Source organism: Lonchura striata, chromosome 5 (assembly GCF_046129695.1).
Source record: "Lonchura striata isolate bLonStr1 chromosome 5, bLonStr1.mat, whole genome shotgun sequence".
Classification (NCBI taxonomy): domain Eukaryota; kingdom Metazoa; phylum Chordata; class Aves; order Passeriformes; family Estrildidae; genus Lonchura; species Lonchura striata.
The window spans coordinates 39248563-39269229 of record NC_134607.1 but is presented as its reverse complement, the minus strand read 5'-3'; the positions used below and the strand labels follow the sequence as shown (position 1 = coordinate 39269229).

Here is a 20667-nt window from a genome sequence, read left to right as displayed (position 1 = left end):
AGAACAGGACAGAAGTCTCCAGGTTAATATCAGCCTAGGGGCTCCTTCATGCCACTTCACTGGATGAAAGAGACCACAGGTGAAGTGAAAATGATACATGGAGAGCTGCCAAATAGGATCTTCATAGAACAAAGGGATTACTGCTGAAGAGGAAAGTCTGCCAAGGATCCTGTTGGATTTTCTTTTCCCCTGGCAGAAGGCACACACCCACTGAAAATTACAAAAAAATTTATACAACTACTCATGTATTAATTCTTGTGTCTGTCCTAAGAAGTTGCTTATAGATAGTACATGAATTTTGTCACACATACATTTGTCACAATTCAAGTGACCATTATGTGAAACTGCCATTATGCAAACAGGGCCAAGACTGTCACTCTGATTTAATGACTTTCCATCGTCACAGACTTATTTGCTTCAAATTGAAGTTGGAGGGGAAAAGAGCCCCCATGTTTTGGGATGAGGAAAACCTTGTGTTATTATTTGGTTTTCTAATTAGTGGAATGTTTTAAATTATGTTAAAATTCTTGAATTATAGCGTATGAGAGATAATACTGAGTTATACCAATGAACAATATGCTGAACATTTGTGATTATCACAAGGTGTGCTCAAGTAGGAATACAGCCATGCAAACAATAAATTGTATTTAACTGATCACTAAAACTCTCATGTCCATGGGAGGTCTAAGACATCCCTAGGCTAATGACTGAAGGTATTGTCTGAGGAATTACAATTTTCCAAAAATTCTGAATTAGGATCACAAGCTAAGTATGCTGATGTGCACTTGATCTTTTTCTTTTAATTTAATTTGGTTCCCTTTCCAACTGAAATGAGCCATTTTACTAAGGCAGAATTTGGAACTGATAATAGCAACCTGTGGTGTGTGCTTATAGTCATGCAGTTACGATGTTGTCAGTGACTGTGTAAACAGTAGTAAGGAAATAATCAAAAATTCATTACAGCAGAATACTAATTTACTTGACTTCAATTTTAGAAGATGGTAATCTAATTATGTACACATTATTACTATGTTGGCTTAATAGCAAAGAAAACTAGATATATTATTGTTATTATTGCATCAAATTAGAGTACCTGAGGCTTTCCTGGACAATGGTCATACTCAGTGTCCTAGTATGTGATTTATTCTCTTTCTGTATCCTTGACAACATGCTATGCAGTTTTGTTTATAGTTTCCTCCCGTATTTTTTTTTTTCTTTCATTCTATTACCACAAGGTCTTCAGTGTGTGAGATGAGGGGGTTTTTTAACTGTGTTTTGGTTTTCTTCCCAGTATGTTGAAAGATTGACCAAACCATGTATTTATCCAGAGCATGCATTTTGTCAATTTGCAATTGCAGTGCTGCCCCCAGCTGGTATATGTGAGGGATCTGTAAATATATTCAATCTTCATTTAAATGCATGGCATAGTTTTAATAGATTAAAAGCACTTGGAAGTTAATGAATTACTGAATTTGTCATGGCTTAACCCCAGCTGGAACCACACAGCCTCACTCATTCACTACCTCCCAGTGGGATGGGAGAGAGAATTGGAAGAATAAAGTGAGAAAATTCAGATGGTTCAGATAAAGACAGTTTCATAGGTAAAGCAAAAGCCAAACACATAAAGCAAAAAGCAAGAATTGGGCAGGCAACTGTCCAGTTAGGAAAGCATGGCTGTCATGCAAAAGAGTGATTTGGGAAGATAAATGCCACCACTCTGAAAATTACCCCCTTCCTTCTTCCCCCAGTTTTGGCCCAGCATGGCCCAGCATGATGCTATATGGTCTGGGATATCCCTGTGGCCAGCTGGAGTCCACCTGCATGCCTTCACAACTCCTTGTGCACCCCCAGCCTCCTCGCTGATGGAGTGGGGTGAGAGGCAAAAAAGGCTTTGACTCCATAAGCTGTGCTCAGCAATAACCAGAACATGCCTCAATTATCAACATTTTCCAGCACAAATTCAAAACACAGCCTCTACCAGCTACTGTGAAGAAAATTAACTCTATCCCAGTCAAACCCAGTACAAAATGAAAAGGATATTGCCATTAAAATATTTATCCACAGAGGTGCATCAACTAAAGCCACAGTGATATTGTTACACACAGTGAAATAAGTAGAAGAGTTATAAAAAATGTTATTAATGCCTCAGATTACATGTTTAAATTAATTATTTGCTTCCAATGTTTGCTGTACTCAATTTTTCTCAGCCATGAGTATTTTGAATATGTGGTTAGTACCTGTGAGAAACACGTTTGGATTATTTAACCTAGGTTTACGTGCAGCGCGACTTTTTTAAAAAGTACATCTTGATGCACCTTAATTTGTTAGCTGGTGGCAAGGCTACCATAATGTTACTTGGAGATATTACAAGAAATGGTGACTCACTTGTGAAGCATTTGTATTTCGAAGGGAGTGCATTCAATATTTTAAGAAGGTGGATGAAGCGTGGCTAGTTTAACACTGTATCTACCTACGCACATGGCCTGCAACAGTGCAATATTTTAGTATTTAAGACTCATTCTTTAGCATGCTGTCTTGAAATACTCCTGGAGAAAAAAGCTATCTCAATCATGTAAACAAGGAATGGAGGTATTGAATGTTAAGTGACTTACCCAGATTTCTGTAAAAGTTCAAATTTTGAGCAGTCACAGTGTTTCCTGAGTCCCTCTTGATATACTTGACTGCTTTTTAGAGTAGTTCTGCTCTCTAGGGATTTTTCTGAGTAGATTGAGCTCATGTTAGTGGTAAAGAATTGAACTCACATATCTGAACACAGAACCTAACATTTCAAAACACATGAAGGCATTCAGTATTGGTTGTCTCTGGTGCACTGTAGGGTTTTGTGAATGATACTATATTTTCATATTTACTAATACTTGACTACTTTTGTATATTATTTATTTGCAGGTTACAATGTTGTAGTAAATATTCCCAAAGGAGCAACAAACATTGATATTCAACAGCACAGCTACTCAGGGAAACCAGAAGATGACAACTACCTTGGTAAAAGCCTACCATGCACAACATTGATGGTTAGGTTTTGTGCTTTTGACAGAGATCTGCTCTGGATGTATATTATGAGAAATCTGATAAAGACATTAGAGAAAATATCTAATTATTTTGTATATTCATAGGCCTGAGTCTCTCTGTAGATAATAGTTTTCAGAAAACAAGTATCTAAATCAGTGAGATGTTAAGGTTTCTAGTTCTTAGATGAGTGTGTTAATTCATCAGAGAGTAGGAGTTATAGCACCATGCATCATTTTAACAATTTTTTACTTTGCTGTCACAATGTTAATTGGAATGCCACAAGTGAGCTGAGGAATAATGCAGGTATTTGTTGTTTTAAATCTTGGAAGCGTTCATTTGTTTATGAACAAAGCAGTCTGGCCATCAGCAAACTTACCAATTGTCTGGTATTTTTCTGTTTCTATTAAATCTGGGTCATAAAGATTATAAAGGTCATCACATGCTGTTAGATTTGCAAGTGTGTGTAGGGAACAAATAATTCATAAGTAGCTCCTACCAGAAATCTTAGTTGTTCAATTTCACAATAGTTACATTTTATCTGAAGTGTCTGAGAAAATAGTGAAGCATATTTACCTCCTGTCTCTTCTTCCATTGTCATCCTAGCCAATAAACTTCAGAATTCTGAAAATGTTTTCCTTGTAACCTGATGCCCAGAAACAACCCTTGCCCCTGACATTAGCTTCCATTTCAAATGTAGTAATGCCTGAATAGCATCTTGCACTACAAATTTTGCCTTATTTTAAAAATGTTTGACTTGTCAGAAATCTTTATTGTTGCAAATAGGTCATTATATTAAATTACTATCACAAATGCTTACTAATTTATTTTTATTTTCAAGTTTACTTTTAAAACCCAGTTCACTAGAAGTAGCTGTAGTAAATACAAGGATGTGGGCTGTAGAATAGGGCAGAAATACCAATAGTTATTGTTTCCTTCCTTTAGCAGAATGTAGCTAAATTTAAAAGTTAGGACTGCAGTCAGCAACTCAGCAGAACAAATATTATTTAAGTACTATAATGCAGAGAAAATCCAGGCTTAGAAAATCCATGACCACTTCTCAGGTGATGATTAGGGTTGAATTCATTAATTTGAACTGTTTGATACAATTTTTTACATTGACTAAAATAAATATACATGTTGATGAGATTTTATTGATAGAACCTTTTAACTAAATAGATTTCCAATATTTTATTTCACTTACAGCTTTATCTGATGCCCATGGAAATTTTATCTTGAATGGAAATTTTGTTGTAAGCATGTCAAAAAGAGAAATCAATATACAAGGAGCCATTTTTGAGTACAGTGGTTCAAACAATACAATAGAACGAATTAACAGCACTGATAAAGTTGAAGAAGAACTAACCTTACAGGTGCATGTTTACTTTTCTCAGAAGTTTGAAAAGTCCCTATACGATCATTATGTTCATAATTTTATGTTCAAATTCACTGAAAAACAGCTATCATTTTATCTCAATCAAGGTTTTGTGTGTAGGGAATTTATACAACCCTGATGTGCGTTATTCATTCAATGTCCCAATAGAAGATGGAAGTGATCTGTTTACATGGGATCCTTATGGACCCTGGCAAGACTGCAGCAGGATGTGCCAAGGTACTGTGAAATATTTTTTCACCAGAGCCAAAGACCTGATGGGATTTTAGGAAGGGATTAATTTTAAATTCTCTGACTTTTCACCATTACTTTTAAGGAAGAGACTTGTTACCCTCAGTAAACTTTTAAGTTCACAGAGCCTTTAAGGACAGAATAGCTTCTGATTTTTGTTTTTGCTATTTTTTGTACTTAATTGAACTTACGCAGTATAATTCTATATTCAAACCTACATTTGGAGACATAGGAGCAGTTTATTAAAAAAAAGGCTGGATCAAATCTCATATGAAATGTGTATATATAAAAGTGTACGTACACAGACAAATAGCCTTATTAGTGGATGCTAAAAAAGCCTGATGTGATGGTGAGTTTCTTCTGGTTGTATACAGGCTCATGTGGTAGAGAAGTTGAACAGCTGTCAACTGTGGTATTTCTCCCAGAACTCCAGATCTTTTAGGTACCCTGTGTTCAAATTTTCTGTTTCATTAAGGGAAAGGATCACAACATCTAAGTTAACATGGTGACTTAGAAATTATGTTAATTAGCAGGACATATATGATGCATTCTGTTGCACTTTTGGAGTTCTCTGGAAGTTGATATCCTGAGACCACTGTAGGACAGCTGGGAGGTGGAAAGGGTGACTGGGAAAGGTTGTTCACCACCTGGAATGTAGTGAGCTGCACAAAGCAGCATGTTTGTGCACAATCTGCTGTATACAGCAATTTGTCTTAATGGGGTATCTCAGTTCCTAAATTATTAATGGAATCCATAAGGCAGTCTTTCTTATTTTAGCCCTTTATTTACTTCTTGTGGTGCTTTTTCAAGGTATTCGAAGAAGAAGAATGACATGTGTACGTAAAAGTGATCGTGTGGTAGTGTCTGATCAAAGATGTGAACTTATACCCACTGTACCAAGTATCTTTGAGGAGTGTAATACAGACTGTGAATTAAGGTAAAAATGGTTCCTAATTGATGGAGTTATTGTGGTCTTACATGGTTTTATTGATTGATATTGAAACTTCCCATCTCTCCTTTTCCTTAAATCTGTTGGTGTAATGGCTTTATACAAGATATTTACACCTTCAAGTCCACATAGAACTATAGTACTTTTGTAATTTTTATTGGTAAAGTACAAAATCACCCACTAGAATTGTGAATCTGTTCTATATATTCTGGCACAAAAACTTGTATTGCTGTATGAAATATGTTTTCCACCAGAATTGTACCCACAACTGGAAATAATTTGAAACAGACTGGTGTTTTTGCACTCAAAGATAGCCCCAACTGAAATATTCAGAGATGAAGAGTTAGAATTATAGCTTGCATTTTTCAAAGTCACCCAGGAGATTAAGTCAAGAGATCCTTTAAATTAAAAAAAGTTCTTTTAAACCTATGAGTCAAATTCTCTTATATATTGCTTTGAAAATCCAGTAATGAGATAGAGTTTACTGTTTTATTTAATCCCTAAAATGCATATCTATATTTACATTATAATTCTTGGTACATTCTCTGAGTGCTTTAATTGCTATGGTCCTATTTTTTTAAAACGCAGTTAGCTTTCTACAATGGTTTATCATTTTAGGTGGCATAGTGTTGGCAAAAGTGACTGTACATCGAAGTGTGGTCCAGGACATCGATCTGTTGAGATCCACTGCATGAAATACTCTATTGCAAGAGGACTCAGCACTCCAGTGGATGATAAGTACTGTGCAGATCAGCAGAAACCACCAGCCAGAGAGCCTTGCCATGGTGACTGTATGTTAAGAAGTTGGCACTACACAGAATGGTCAGAGGTACAGATTTAAAACTTCATAATTATACCATTATAGTTATGATTAGCATTCATACCAAATTTTTAATTCTCTCTATTTTTTTACTTTAACAACTAAAAAGAAATAATTTTTGACAAATACAGATATGTAGAATCAGCTAATACTAGCCTTTATGTTTCAGCAACTTCCTTATCTTTGTATTAGAATGGATAGCTTGTTTACAGTTTGGTTTTGGATATCAGCAGTGAACATCTGGTAATTAAAGGTGTATGTTTTTATTTACTTAATAATTTAGTTCTGTTCAATTTTGGTTTTGTTCTTTGGTAGAGCTTTGTCTTGGAACTATTATACAAATTGCTGAATTTATCTCAAATGAAAATATTAGCATTCTGCGGATTAAAATTTAGCATTTTGTGGAGGACACTTTAGCCTGGCACAATCATTAATATCTTTTACCTTTAAGATTGATAATGTATTTTGTCCTGGTTTTATTTTATTGTTTCCTGTTTCATAACTATACACCAGTGTTCCAGGAGCTGTGCAAGAGGTGTCAGAAGCAGAGAAGCTTTTTGTATGAACAACCTGGGACGTCATCTTCCTGATAGAGAATGCCAGGAACTTCCAAGAGTTGTAACAGAGAGTTGCAATGAATTCTTATGTCCAAGCTGGTCGGTTACTGACTGGAGTGAGGTGATGAAACTTTGTAAACCTTAAAATACATTTGGTCCTGATCATCAATATTAAAATACGCTGCATTAAATGTTTAGGTGTTTTACTTTATTTAGGACCACATGGTTGTAAAAGTTCTTAAGTCCTATGATTTGTCTGATACACATCACACATCTACGACTGGCATGACAACTTCTGTAAAGCACTCCTAGAATTTATTTTCTCCTTAATTTTGTTACATTAAAATGAAGTAGTGAAGATACGTAAAGCAAATGTGTTTACAGTAATTTGCATACCTTCCTTTTTTATGAAGTAATGTCAACTATACAGCAAACTGTTTAATATAATTATATTGACCTTATTATAGGGCAGATGGATATAAACAAGTTGTAGACAGTTTAAACATATTTCCAGTGACAGCTGTAATATATGCATGATTATTGTATTGGAAATAAATGATCTTCACATAGTTTTCATACTTTGGAGCTTTAAATTTTAATAGTAATTTCTTTGTATTAACATTTGAGTTGAAATGAAATTAACAGGAAATGAAAAGTTCATTACAAAATAGGGTTTTTTGGACTACTTACATTCATGGAATATTTTTTGTTATTAATGTGAAACCGAACAAGCTGCTAAAAGGAATTGAAGCCTTAATGCAGATTTATGTCTTTGCAAACTGATGTTTATAATAATTTTACAGTGTCCTGTGACATGTGGTAAAGGAATGAAGCATCGTCAAGTCTGGTGCCAGCTTAATGATGGACAACTGAGAGATGATTTCTGTAACCCAAATGACAGACCAGAGTCAGTAACACCGTGTGAACTTCGTGAATGTGCATCTTGGCAAGTAGGGCCTTGGGGATCAGTGAGTACATAAGGATTACTGGCTTCTTGTTTTATAGTTCAGGCTATGAGCAATCACAAAACAATACTTTTTAAACATTTTAGTTGAATCTTAAGCAGTTGTTTTAGTTGAATTGAGTCACATGTTTGTTTGCAGGGTCCTATTGGCTTTCTAACTTGTAATTTAGGAGCACCCATATACAAGTTAAATGCTTAAAATAGTAATAGATCCTGAGCCTTAATATCAAAGACATTTTGCACATCACCAGAATAATGAAAATGAGGGTACCAAACTGTTCAGGTGAACGGGACAGGTAAAAGACCAAATATTTGTAGGTAAGTGGGCATATTCAAGAGGTAGCTTCAATTAATATAGATATCTTCAATCTACAATGTACTTCAAACAATCACAGAAATGTATATGCTAATAATAGAAGGGAAAAGGACTTAATATTTTATTGTTGCATTTTGTTTTTACCTTCAGTGCTATCTCTTTATGTGAAAGTGCTGTTGAAAAATGTGTTGCTGTGTGACACTCATCTAATGTAAACTAGAGTGGATTTAAAATGCTAGGGAAAATGAATTAATTTGTGGAGGAAACTTTTGTCAGTAAATAGATGAGAAATAATTTAAAACATAAGGTACTCAACTTCACGTGGCTTTTATAAGATAAGGTTACTCAAACCAACAGAAGATTATTCAGTGTTTCTTGGATGTTAGTAGGAAATCATAACCAAAAAGCAGCTGATCTTTGTCTTATTACGTACAACCTGTTATTAAAAAACAGAATAAATGTACCTTTGAAAATTAAGTATATTTTTAATTTAGACATTTCTTTTTTTACTTTAGAGATAACCACACTGTTATCTAAAATAATGTAATCTTGTGATCACAAGACTATGACTTTCCATTCTTACAAGCTAAATGCAAAAGTTAAAGATTAATTCAGACCCGTGATAGAATTCTTATGAATAAAAAAATAGTTTTCTGAAATGGTTTGTACAAGTAATTTACCAATCTATGTCACTGGAGCAGAACTTTTCATTGCAGTTGTTCCACTGTACCACCTGGTGATAGCTATTCACAGGCAGGGTTTTTACAAGTACTTGTGCTTGAACCATAACATTTATAGGGTTAGGATTTGTGTCATAATATTTTCAGCCATCTAATGTTTTAGATGCCATCTTTGAGTGCACTCTGGTCAAACTCGGTAGAGAAGGGCTTCTCTCTGTAGAGAAGGACATTTAACAGCTGCAGTTAGTGAGTGTTTTGAAGCTACTTCTTACTTTCGCCTTTCCCCTCCTCTACTTTTCTCTTCACCAGTTTTTATTGCTGAGAATGATGTTATAGAGCATGGATTATCTCTGATCAGGTCAGCTGTTCTGTCAGTGTTCCTTTCCAGTCTCCCACCCAATCTCCAGCCTACTCACTGCAGGGGACAGAAAAGGGCAAAGAGAGAAATTCTTCGTCCTGCCCAGGCCAAGTGTATTATGGGACACAGGTTAAGTCTGATAGTCTGCCACAAAGGAAGTTAACACCATCTCAGTAGTCATTCCTATTCATTCTAGAAAGAGTTTTAAAGTAGAAAATGTAATTAAAAATGAACTTTTATTATAAATAGCACTATTTCAAGTGTGTGAAACTCCCGCCTTCAACAGTGTGCTGTAACATGTGGACGCGGATACCAGGTGCGCGCAGTCAAATGTGTTACTGGGATGTATCGTGTTATTCTGCACGACGACAGGGAGTGCAGTGCTGCCACTCGTCCTAGAGACAGTCAAGTACGTTAAAAATCACCTCTCTACTTCTCTGTCAAAACTGTCTGAATATAACTCTTTTCTGCTGACTCTGTGTGGGAACTTGGAGGACATCACTTCTAAAATGAGAACAAAATACTGAAACTCTAAGCTTTTCTTCACAAACATCAAATTTTACCTAGGGAATTAAGTAAAAGGGTAATTTTAAGACATGTTTGAAAGTTGGTATGTGATGTTGATAGAGTATATGACTTCAAGGAATCCAGAGGCCTGTGGTTATTTGGCAGTAGGGGAAGCTTCAACACGTAAAATATTGTAAGGACACTGTCTTGCATCCTGCTTATAAATAATACCCAACTGTCTTCTTTAATAAGCTTCTAAATATAAAATCCAGTTAATTGGTGTAGTTTATTTCTGCTTAGATGTGCAAACACTGGGTTTGATTATCCTTTGCATTTTTAATTGTAGTACCTGTTTGACTACTGACTGAAACTGGGCAAATTTATATTCTCAGTATCTGAAGGTATAAAGGGCAGGATAGCACAGCCACTATCTTTGCTTGGTCCTTCTGTGCTGCCTGTGGCTCTGAAGCAGGAAACTGTAATGTCTATGCTCCTTTTCTCCAACAAGTTGGCCAAAACTGTTCTTTCTCAACATGCCAGTATTATTAATTATAGCTAATGCAGTTCTAAGATCAAATAAATTTTCTTTGACACTCCATTTAAAATAAAACAAAGTAATTCAATGAAAGGTCTTGAATAATTCCAGGGAAAATATAAAAGATGGTATTTACATGTTAATTAATGCTAACCTTTGGTTTACATTTGACTCTTCCAAAACATATATTTCAAAAGTTTTTTTTTTCCTCACCCCTACAGGAATGTGAATTGCCCCCTTGTCCAGAAAATACAAAATTATGGACTACTTCACTTCCTCTAGTTCACGTGGGGAAGGTGACCCAATGGAGATATGGATCATGGACCCCAGTATGTAATATAGCAGTCACACTTGCAGGGTAGCCCTCCACTCATTCACCCATTTTTCCAGGAAGCTTTCATTAAGATATTTTTCGGACTGAAATCTGCTTGGGATAGATTAAAAAGGAGTTCTGATATTTTCTTAAGAAACTGTTTCTTAAGGAGCAGATAGACACTTCCAGCAAACCAGGAAAAATAACAGGAAAAAAAGCAGAATTCTAGGAGCTGAAGTTTTGAGTGAAATAGTTTTTGTATGATTGCACAGTGCACGAGGAAGTGTTTTTGTAAATGTAATTGATCAGTTTCTAAGTATTTGGAACATCTTTGATTTTAAAATATTATTTAAATCTTTTATTTGAATAGTAAACAGTTGGAGTCTTTAAAGATCTAATTTGACTTTTTTTTTGTAAAATAAGCATTAGTAAAACAGTTCCTACATAAATTTTCTTCAGTGCAAGGTTTTTGATAATGTTGAAAATCAGTTTTATTTGATAGCAGTGAGAAAATTTAAAATTGTCTATGAAATGTGGATGTGTCTGTTAATCCCTTGAGATATTTAACAAAGCATACAACACAGTTATGTTTTTGCACAACTATTTTAACTAAAGAGAAGTAAAGGGTGCATAAACTGAGGCTATCAGCAGTTCTTCATTAAATACACCTTGAACTTGTGAGCTATAAAGGCATCAGAAAGGGCTCAATGAAATCTGCTAATACAAACCATAATGGCAAATGGATTGTTAATATCCATTTTTATTTTAACAGCTCCTGTAAATATTGCATCCCTGTGTAACAACTAAAGTGTTCTGGAAGTTTCTGATGTTTCTGTCACTACTTGCAACTGTGTAATTATTCCATGTTATAGTTTAAATGCTGTTATATACACTGAAATGCTTCATGAGATTTAAGGCCACGCAATTCAGTTCCAGACCAACAGAAACTATATGTTAGTATTTTAGATGCTTGCATGATCTTGTTTTAGTCTCCCAAAGTGTGATGACCTTGAATTTTTCACTGACAGTGTTCTGCATCCTGTGGGAAGGGCGATCGTGCTCGCTATGTGAGCTGTAGAGATGCTCATGGAGAGATAGCAGATGAATCTTTGTGTGCTCATTTACCACGGCCAGCTGAAATTTCAAGCTGCTTTAGCCCATGTGGAGAGTGGAAAGTTGGAAATTGGTCCCCTGTAAGTATTAATTGTAACAATTTTTTAATGTGTGTGTTTAGGTTATTGGCCAAGTCTCTGTTTAGAAATAGAGAATTCTTTTTTTTTTTTTTTGCAAGTGTGATTGAAATTGCATCCCTTGAAAAAGCAAAGTATATGTTTGTTCTTGTCGAAAGTAAATATCAATGTATTTGATCATTAATCATCAATGTTCTGTGACAAACCCTGTGTTAATCTTTTGGTCAGTGCACAGTTACGTGTGACAGTGGAACAGTAACAAGACAAGTCATCTGTGTCAGTTATCATCAGCAAATCAATGAGAATTACTGTGATCCTGAAGACCAACCTCCTAAGGAACAAGAATGTAACATGCCACCCTGTCCACCAGTTTATCATCATGTTCCAAAAATACATGACCATCCAAGCCATTTTCCAGAAATAGGTTACCTCCCAATACACCCTCCACAAGACAATTTAAACCAATGGAACCATCCTTCTGTGGGAGGATATCAATGGAGAACTGGACCCTGGGGAGCAGTAAGACATTTTCTTAGAATATATTAATTTGTTCTGTCCCATGTGTATTAACATTTCTAGAAAAGTTATTGCAGTACAGATTTGGTCAAAAAGAGAAGCACATTCATTTTTAAAAGTATTATTATTCTTGTTCTTATTGTTATTCAGAATATATTAAATTCTAAGTGTAATTTTTCCATGATTTCAAATATAAAATACTTCTACATAGTAGTCATTTTTATTTGAAGATTTCAGTTTTGGACGTTAAGGTTTATAACCAAGCTGTTTTAATGAAGATATTTTACATTTCTTTGATCATGCAATGGCAAAATGTGTGTTTACCTGTTTTGGTAGTGCTCTAGTACTTGTGCAGGTGGATTTCACCGCCGAGTGGTAGTATGTCAAGATGAGGAAGGAAGAAGTGCCAGTAACTGTGATGAGGCAACAAAACCTTCAGAGTCGAAACACTGTGATTCTGGACCCTGCCCACAGTGGAACTTTGGGAACTGGGGAGAAGTAAGAGCATTTCACTTACAAAGGGGAACGTTGTTTACTACATAAGCTTAGAAGTAGAAACATAATTATGTGATTGTAGTGGAACTGAACACCTTGTTTTTACTTATTTAATAGAGTTTAAAATTTAAAAAGAATGAGTTTCAACCTGTTTATCTAAACTTTATTATTTGATCAAATCCAGAACTGTAGTGGAAATATGAGTAATGTAAATATACATCCAAAAGAAGTAAGTATTGTATGAGGCTAAGGATATGCAACATCAACAAATCATATAGTTGTTGTATAACGTGTATCTTGAGACTTAGAAAATTATATTCTGTTACAAAAAGCTGGGTTTTATATGGAAAAACCACAGTGCAATAGCTAGTCTAAGAAAAAAAACGAACACAGAAATGGTAGAGAAATTTTATTCCATGTAATTTCATAGGTACTAACAACAGTACCTGCAAGTAGTAGTGGCTACAGGGCTGTAGTTACAAATCAGAAGTATGGAGATAGGATGATGCATCTAAAAGTTGTGCCTGGTTCAAACATTTTGATGACACATTTGATGTTATTGGACATGTTATTCTCCATGCTGTATGAGGTCATATCTTGACCACACATTCCTGCTCAAATGCTACAAAAGTTAAAGCTATTTTTTTTTTTTTTTGCATTTATTCTAATCTCTTGTGATTCCTGCCCACTTTTCTTACTTTTGCAAATCAGTTACTGGAATTGAAAAAAGAAGAAAAATTAGTTGAGTGACTTTTTTGTTTTACTTTTTTTCTCTTTGTTTTGGCCAGATTTAGCCATTCAGTTCTCAAGGTCAGTCTAAATGTCATATTTTTTCTGTCCACAGCCATAGACTTGGGATACAGTTCATGTAGATGATACAGTTTTTTTCTAATTTAGAATCCTTGAGAATACAGTGAAAGGTTTGAACTATTTTAGATTGGCTTTAAGAGCTCATTAAGACTAAAAATGGTATTGAAGAATTACAGGCTAACTGAAACCAGAAAACACATCCTTTAAGTACTTTACACTTAGTCTGTATAAACTGGACTGTGTAAAAGTGTGCCCAGTATCTGAGTTTTCTGCCACTGTCTGGTAGGGAAAACTACTTTTAAGACAAATTTCCATCTTTTCCTCGTATTAAAGAAAGTGATTCATGCACATTTATTCTCACCATTACTTCTCCTTAATGGAGTGTCTGTGACTGAGACTTTCTGCCGAAAATCACTTGATAAAAATGTAGTTTGGTAAAGGTTTTGGTGAGAGAATTACATAAGATTAGACTTTAAGTCCTTATGCTTGAATATAGTGTTCAGGGAATATGGAAATAGACCTAGTGAATAATATGATGTACTGATTATTGCTATATATTTTGCTTTTATGGTACGTGGTGACTCTGTTAATAAAATTATTACATATAAAATTCTGTGTTTCAGTGTACTCAGACTTGTGGAGATGGAATAAAGACAAGACTGGTGATTTGCCAGCTTCCCACTGGCCAAATGTTGGGTGATCAAAACTGTGAAATTCTAGACAAGCCACCTAACATGGCACAATGTAATGTGCATTCTTGCCCTGGTGATGTTTCTTGGCATCGGGGACCATGGAAATCGGTACGATAGCATTCAATAATATTTTTTGCTTTCTTGTTTTTTCTGTTACTCTATTTTCCCATGTCTTTTAACAGATTTTATGTCATTTTTAAATTTGATAACTGTGAAATAATAATGCACGTAGAATATAGTCAGTGTAGTTTTATAAAGAAATTGTTCCTGCAGTCATAGAATTAAATGAGAAGCAGCCATTTCCTTCAGTGGGAACAGCATGGTCTGTAAAACATGATAGGGAGTATTTTGAAAATTACTAGAAATCATCATAACTATAACAGTACCTAATAGGTGCTCCATTTTGAAGGGTTACAATTTGGTATGTGTTTAAATTTACAAGTTTATGCTGTAAATTATGCTGTAGTATTTTTACATATTTATATTTGCAAAAACACCCTAAACTTTTTAGTGCATAACTATTTTCCTGTAGTATATTTAAGTATAAAACAATTCACATCCATGTATATTATACTCTGTCATCAAACATTTTGCACCATATTACTTGTACATTTTTGTATAAAAGGTTGTATTAGTGGTTTTAAAACAGGAACTAATTAAAGTTATCTATGTATAGTTATGTATGTAACTATAATATGTTATTGTCTACATGTCACTGTCTATTAATGTGTAAAAATGCCTACTGTAATCACCATTAATCTTTAAAATTGTCACTAGCAGGTTATTAACATACTGAAGTAATCATAGCAAGCTCTGCAGTATAGAGCACATTATAATTCCCAAGCTGTGAATTTGACAACAATATAGATTATTGTGATAAATTCTAAGGGGAATAATGGCAATCAAAGGAGGTTGGATCCAGTTCTGGTTCCATCAAAATCAGCAAAATACCTGTCATTGACATCCCTGAGAGATGGTCTGGGACAACATTTATTTGGGTTTTTTAATTAATAAAAAATATATAATTTGTCTCTTTGAATTAATATGGCAGCATTTAAAAAAACTGTCAAATTTCGACTATAACAATTACTAATGCTTATATAAACTATTCTAATTTATTGCAAAGAGACTGTAAAATGTAAGTTTGATTTAATGGTTTCCCACAGTTATCTCTTTCTTCCACTACACAAAGCAGAGTTTAGGGTTTGTGTTTAGGAGAGACCAGAGTATCTTATGTAGCCATTTTCCAAATAATTAGCAGTGACTCTCTAAGTAGTATTCATCAGGTACTGAGAATACAAGCAGGGTTCAGCTCACAGTTACCTTTGAACTCAATGTTTGTTTTCCTTTTAGATCAAGAATTATTCACCACCTGTTCGTTCCCTGAGTAATTCAGTTTGCCCTACATTAATGGATTACCTGTAAGATCTTGTATGGTAAATGTTGTGTATGGCTTAGTTTGACAAAGATTTTCATGTTGGTTTATTCCTCAAGGGACATTAAAAGCCATTTAAATCCTTCAAAAACTAAGTTTAGAATGGATTCTATTTATCAGAGAGAGGCCGATTTCATATATAATTACAAGCTCTATGGTTCAGCCATAAAAGATTTAATTTCATCATACTATCTTATACTGTAGAAAAAAACACAGCAGACTCAGGACATAAAAGCAGGCTCACATATTGAATATGTTGTCATTTAAATAATTTAGCTAGTTCAAATGCTGCCAACACAGAGTTTTAGTTGTTTTTATTGCTGTTTAAGCAGAGCAGAATTTATTCATTAAGGATGACTATTAGGAAGGAGCAGTAAACTTTAGTCACAGGATCTCTGTTGTAGCCTAGTACAAACAGCTTTTTTTAGCCAGGGTTGGCTAGTGATTTGTGAATAGATCATGGCCCTGCTTATCTTACACATTTCTGTAATAAAATATGCTCTAATATAGAGAACTGTTAATGACTAGGTGCTCTCTTGCTGTTGAAGTTCTCAAGCCTGTCACATCTACACTCACTCCCATCTCTGTAAGATTGCAAGAACAAGACAAATAACTATTTTTATTTTTCACAGAAGTATTGAGTAGTATTTCTGTGCCAGGTGACCAATGCATTGAGCTTTTGTGTCTACTGTTGGGATTCCAGTGTTAAAACCTAAGCAGAAACAGTGATGCAAGACCTCCATAATTCTGTGATTCTAACTTCTTCCACTAGCTATCACTATATATTTGAGAACAAAGGATTTTTAATAGTATGTTTTCTAAGTACATTTGTTTTATTATTATTATAGTTATTGATTAATTTTACACAACATAGTTAACATGAAACATATGTTGTAAATGCACAAAAGGGCCCTTGCAAGGAAGGTTCAGTTTATGATTTGAAGCCAGAATTTGGGTTGGTGCATTCTGCAGTTCAGCAGCTGTTGGCTGTTACACTTTATAGTTTCTGTCAATGGCTGCTGGAGCTGACCCTCACAAAGCTTAAAGGCTGTGTACTCCTCTGTTCCTGGTTTCTGTAGTTGTCCAAATGGATGTGAGGCAAGTAAATCTCAAATTCTAAAGGTTTGTACCTTTAATTTTTATATATTTTCTAAAGATTCTTGGAAGCTTGGCCCAGAATTTCACTTGAGGAATAGAATAAGCTATTCATATATGAGAAGACAATACCTTCAGGCTTTGCATAGTGAGGAGAGTTTGTTCACATTTTTGGACAACATGAATATTGATTAATTAATGAATTTGATCTTATTTTTGGCCCCCTATACTTTTTCAGTGCCTGCAAAAGCCCTTGAAGATCCAGGTACCAAACAGAAAGGTTTCTGCTTAGGCAGTTGGTGGTAGCAGTTGATGTTACCTTGAAACATTTGGGCAATCAATTCTTGTAGTTGTAGTTGTTAATTACCTTCAATTGTTGGTAATACCTTCATTTGGGCAATCAATTCTTGTAGGATTGTTGGCAATTACCTAATTTTATAATGAAAATTTTAACCAGATTTGTCTCAATTTGAAATATGTTTGGTTCTCATCCTTTCTTGTATCTTTAGAAAGGATAGCTCCTTACAAAAGATAATTATATTTTGTTTGTATGAAATGTTTATAAAATAAAGGTTTTCATTCTTTTTATTTTCCTCACTCTTAGGATTTGTACGTAATTCATAAGTATCACTTGTGATTTCAGAGAAAATAGGCATAAAAATAATGGATTATTTTCAAAGTTACCCTGAAGTCTCAGAACTGTATTTCCTGCGATTTTTTTACTGCCCTTCAGACATATGATAGAATATTCTTTAAACTGGCTGTCTTTCTAGTGCTTCAGTTTTCTACTTGCTTGCTCCAGAATAATTTAGATGTAATTCTGTTTTTGCAGTAGTGGAAGAAATCTACTATTGGTTTTTAAATGTATTAATCTATTTTTTAGAAATAGTCCCAGTTCCCTTCCAGTGTTGTCACTGTCAGGCATCCCATTGACTTCTCCAGGAGCAGAAGCAGCCCAAACCTGCATGTGTAAAATATTTATTTGTTTTCCTTTTAATGCAAAAATTCTTCCTATGTATGATGAGTGCCTTCAATCACTTTTTCTAATGTGTAAAAAGTATTTATATCTTTAAAATAATCTTTTATATTAAAAGGGAAATCAGAATCAGTGAACTTGGTTTTCAAAACCACCTTCAGTTTTTTACCTCTACTTCTGCTGCTGCCTAATTTTGAACTTCAAAATACCTCATTGCCAATACAGCACATTAAATTAATATCCCACTGCTTGAAATTTTGATGTTACCATCTGCTATTCATTTTTTAAAACTTTGGAAGTGAGAGGGGGGCCTTATCAGAGATAACTGATAGCAGATGTCACTGCCCAAATAATGTCATAAAACAGACTTGGGATAGTGAATTTTATTTCAGGACATTCTGAAAAAAAAATGAAAGAAAATACTTGTTTCCAAAATTCAATAACAAAATATTTCTGTAATGTTCATCAAGAGGACAATCTCCTGTTTGGTGCTATGTTGCCTGTATAGCTTGAAATAATAAATAAGTAATAACGTATGTGTAATAATTTAATTTAATGGCTGTGACTTGTGTTTGTGAAATACAGTTGCATTTTAACCCTTCTTTTTCATGCATGTTGTGTGGCTTTGTGTTTATATTTATTGTTCTCTTTATTAAGGAATGTTAATTTTTAAAGCCCTTGAAAAATAAAGGGTGAGACAGGTACTAACCACTTTTGCTGAAATGAGGGTTTTCTTTAACCTGTGTGTTGAAATTAACTTCATACAATACTTTAGTGACATTGTTTTAATGGGGAAAGCTCTTATATTTGAACACAAAAAAAAATATTGTTACTGATACAAGAAGCAGTTTAAGCCATTGACCAACTGGACTGAAATAGACAATTGGCACAGTCTTTGATGGTAAAGCTGAAAGATCCTAGCTCTTGAATCTTGCTGGAGCTGTAATTTTGTGGCCCAGTTGTCTCCCACTGAGTGACACACAGAGAAGAATGAGGATCATAATATAATGCTCAGCTCTTAATCACAATGACATAACATGGTTTTTACATTGCTAAAACACTTTTGGCAGGAAGAGGTTTGCAGAACTTTCAGACCTTCCACATAGAAAGAGGACAAGTAAGAGTGACATAGTCAAATAAAAACAATTAATAATAATACATACATACATACATACATACATACACAAAACCCCAACAACCAGAATATAATGAAAGGGGAAAAGAAGCAGGTCATACTATACCTAAAAATATAGAGCCATTTAATGAGAATGAAAGGAATCTGAAGCTACTAGTGTATTTATTAGAACTTTCAGAAAAGCTGAAGGGTTCTAGGTGGTCAGATCCTTGTGAAAATCATTCTGAGCTGCTTGTATGTATGTGGCAGCTTCGAAAACCTCAGCCAGAACCACTTGGTTCAAAGTGGTTTTGGACCTCAGATTTAAAAGTTATTAAATATATGTTAAAATATTTGCATTTCCAAACACTTGAATGGGTTAGGAAATTAACAATATGTTCTGTGCTGCATGAGTTCCTAGTCCTTTCTTTAAAAACCAGTAATTGGGGGAGACTTGTGACTCCCATAAGACAGGCTGCTCTATTGATCAGTGTATGTTCTAGCATGCATCTATTTATGGCCCTTTCCCTTCAGTGACAGCAGGATTAAACACTTATTTCCTACTGAATCAGTCCTTCAGAAGCTTCCATGCCTGCTCATATTTGTGTAGAGGAAATGTAATGTTGCAAATATTGTTAGTAAATTGAAAATATACAGAAAAGTTATCTAGGTTGAAAGGAAACTGGATTTCAACATGTGAAGGTAGGTAAAATGTTGCATTTCTCATCCAAAATATACTCATATTTTCATGCTAAAATAATATTTATTATAAAATAGGGGGGGGGTTAAGGTTAAGAAAATGAAATCTTGCCATTTCAATGGGGATCAATTTGGCATGCTTTGGCCCATATCCCTGCACTCCATTGAATGTATTCCATGCCATTGGATGGATTTCACTTTGGCGAAGATTTTTTTTTTTCAGTATCCATGCCATTTCACTCATATCTTCCCCTCAATGTTCTGACTTCCTCCTTGATTTTTCCCCTGATTTTGCAACATCTGTGCAGTTAGTTTTGGCATGTCTTGGTCCTTTCCGCTGCAATTCATGTAATCCCAGTCTGTTTTCTCGTAGTCACTAAATTTCCTAATTTTCTCTTTTTTTTTTTTTTCAATTGCATTTAATTTGATCATATCTCCTTTCAGAGTGTTTCTAAGTCCTTCTTTCCCGTTTCCAAGATTTCAAAGGGGGTAAATTTTGGCAAGTGTTGGTCCATGTCACTGCACTTCATGCCATGCCATGCCACGCTTTTTGATAGCTTTCACTTTGGTGAAGATTTTTTTTTTCAGTATCTGTGCCATGTCACTCATATCTTCCCCTCAATGTTCTGTCTTTCTCCTTGATGTTTTTTCCCCTGCTTTTGCAACATCTGTGAGGTTAGTTTTGGCATGTTTTGGTCCTTTTTACTCCCCCTCATTTCCTCCCAGACCATTTTCTTGTAATCAAGAAATGTCCCAATTTTATTTATTTTTTTTTCCAATTGCATGTCATTTGCTCATATGCCCTTTCCAGAGTAAGTCCTTATTTTCTGTTTTTTCATTTTCTTTCCTGAAATTTAATTCATTCAGTTATATTTAGTTAAGTGCTATAGAAAAAGTTCTATTTTCTATGCTTCTGAGAAGTTGAAAAAATTTCTGACAATACTATATTGTGCCAGCACATATTGCTTTTTATTTCAAGTTTTTTAAAGTTTAAA

The 20667-nt window shown here is 34.6% G+C and overlaps 1 protein-coding gene across 1 annotated transcript in view; it reads left to right on the top strand.

Moving 5' to 3' along the window:
* ADAMTS20 (ADAM metallopeptidase with thrombospondin type 1 motif 20) overlaps positions 1-20667 on the top strand; it is an 82948-nt gene that overhangs the window by 40993 nt on the left and 21288 nt on the right. Inside the window, exons 16-28 of the mRNA XM_031503673.2 lie at positions 2908-3003; positions 4234-4400; positions 4510-4639; positions 5462-5588; positions 6219-6429; positions 6934-7098; positions 7781-7945; positions 9582-9704; positions 10559-10666; positions 11679-11843; positions 12069-12359; positions 12693-12854; positions 14285-14461. Coding sequence (XP_031359533.2) covers positions 2908-3003; positions 4234-4400; positions 4510-4639; positions 5462-5588; positions 6219-6429; positions 6934-7098; positions 7781-7945; positions 9582-9704; positions 10559-10666; positions 11679-11843; positions 12069-12359; positions 12693-12854; positions 14285-14461 — 2087 coding nt within the window. The remainder of the gene's footprint in view (positions 1-2907; positions 3004-4233; positions 4401-4509; positions 4640-5461; positions 5589-6218; positions 6430-6933; positions 7099-7780; positions 7946-9581; positions 9705-10558; positions 10667-11678; positions 11844-12068; positions 12360-12692; positions 12855-14284; positions 14462-20667) is intronic.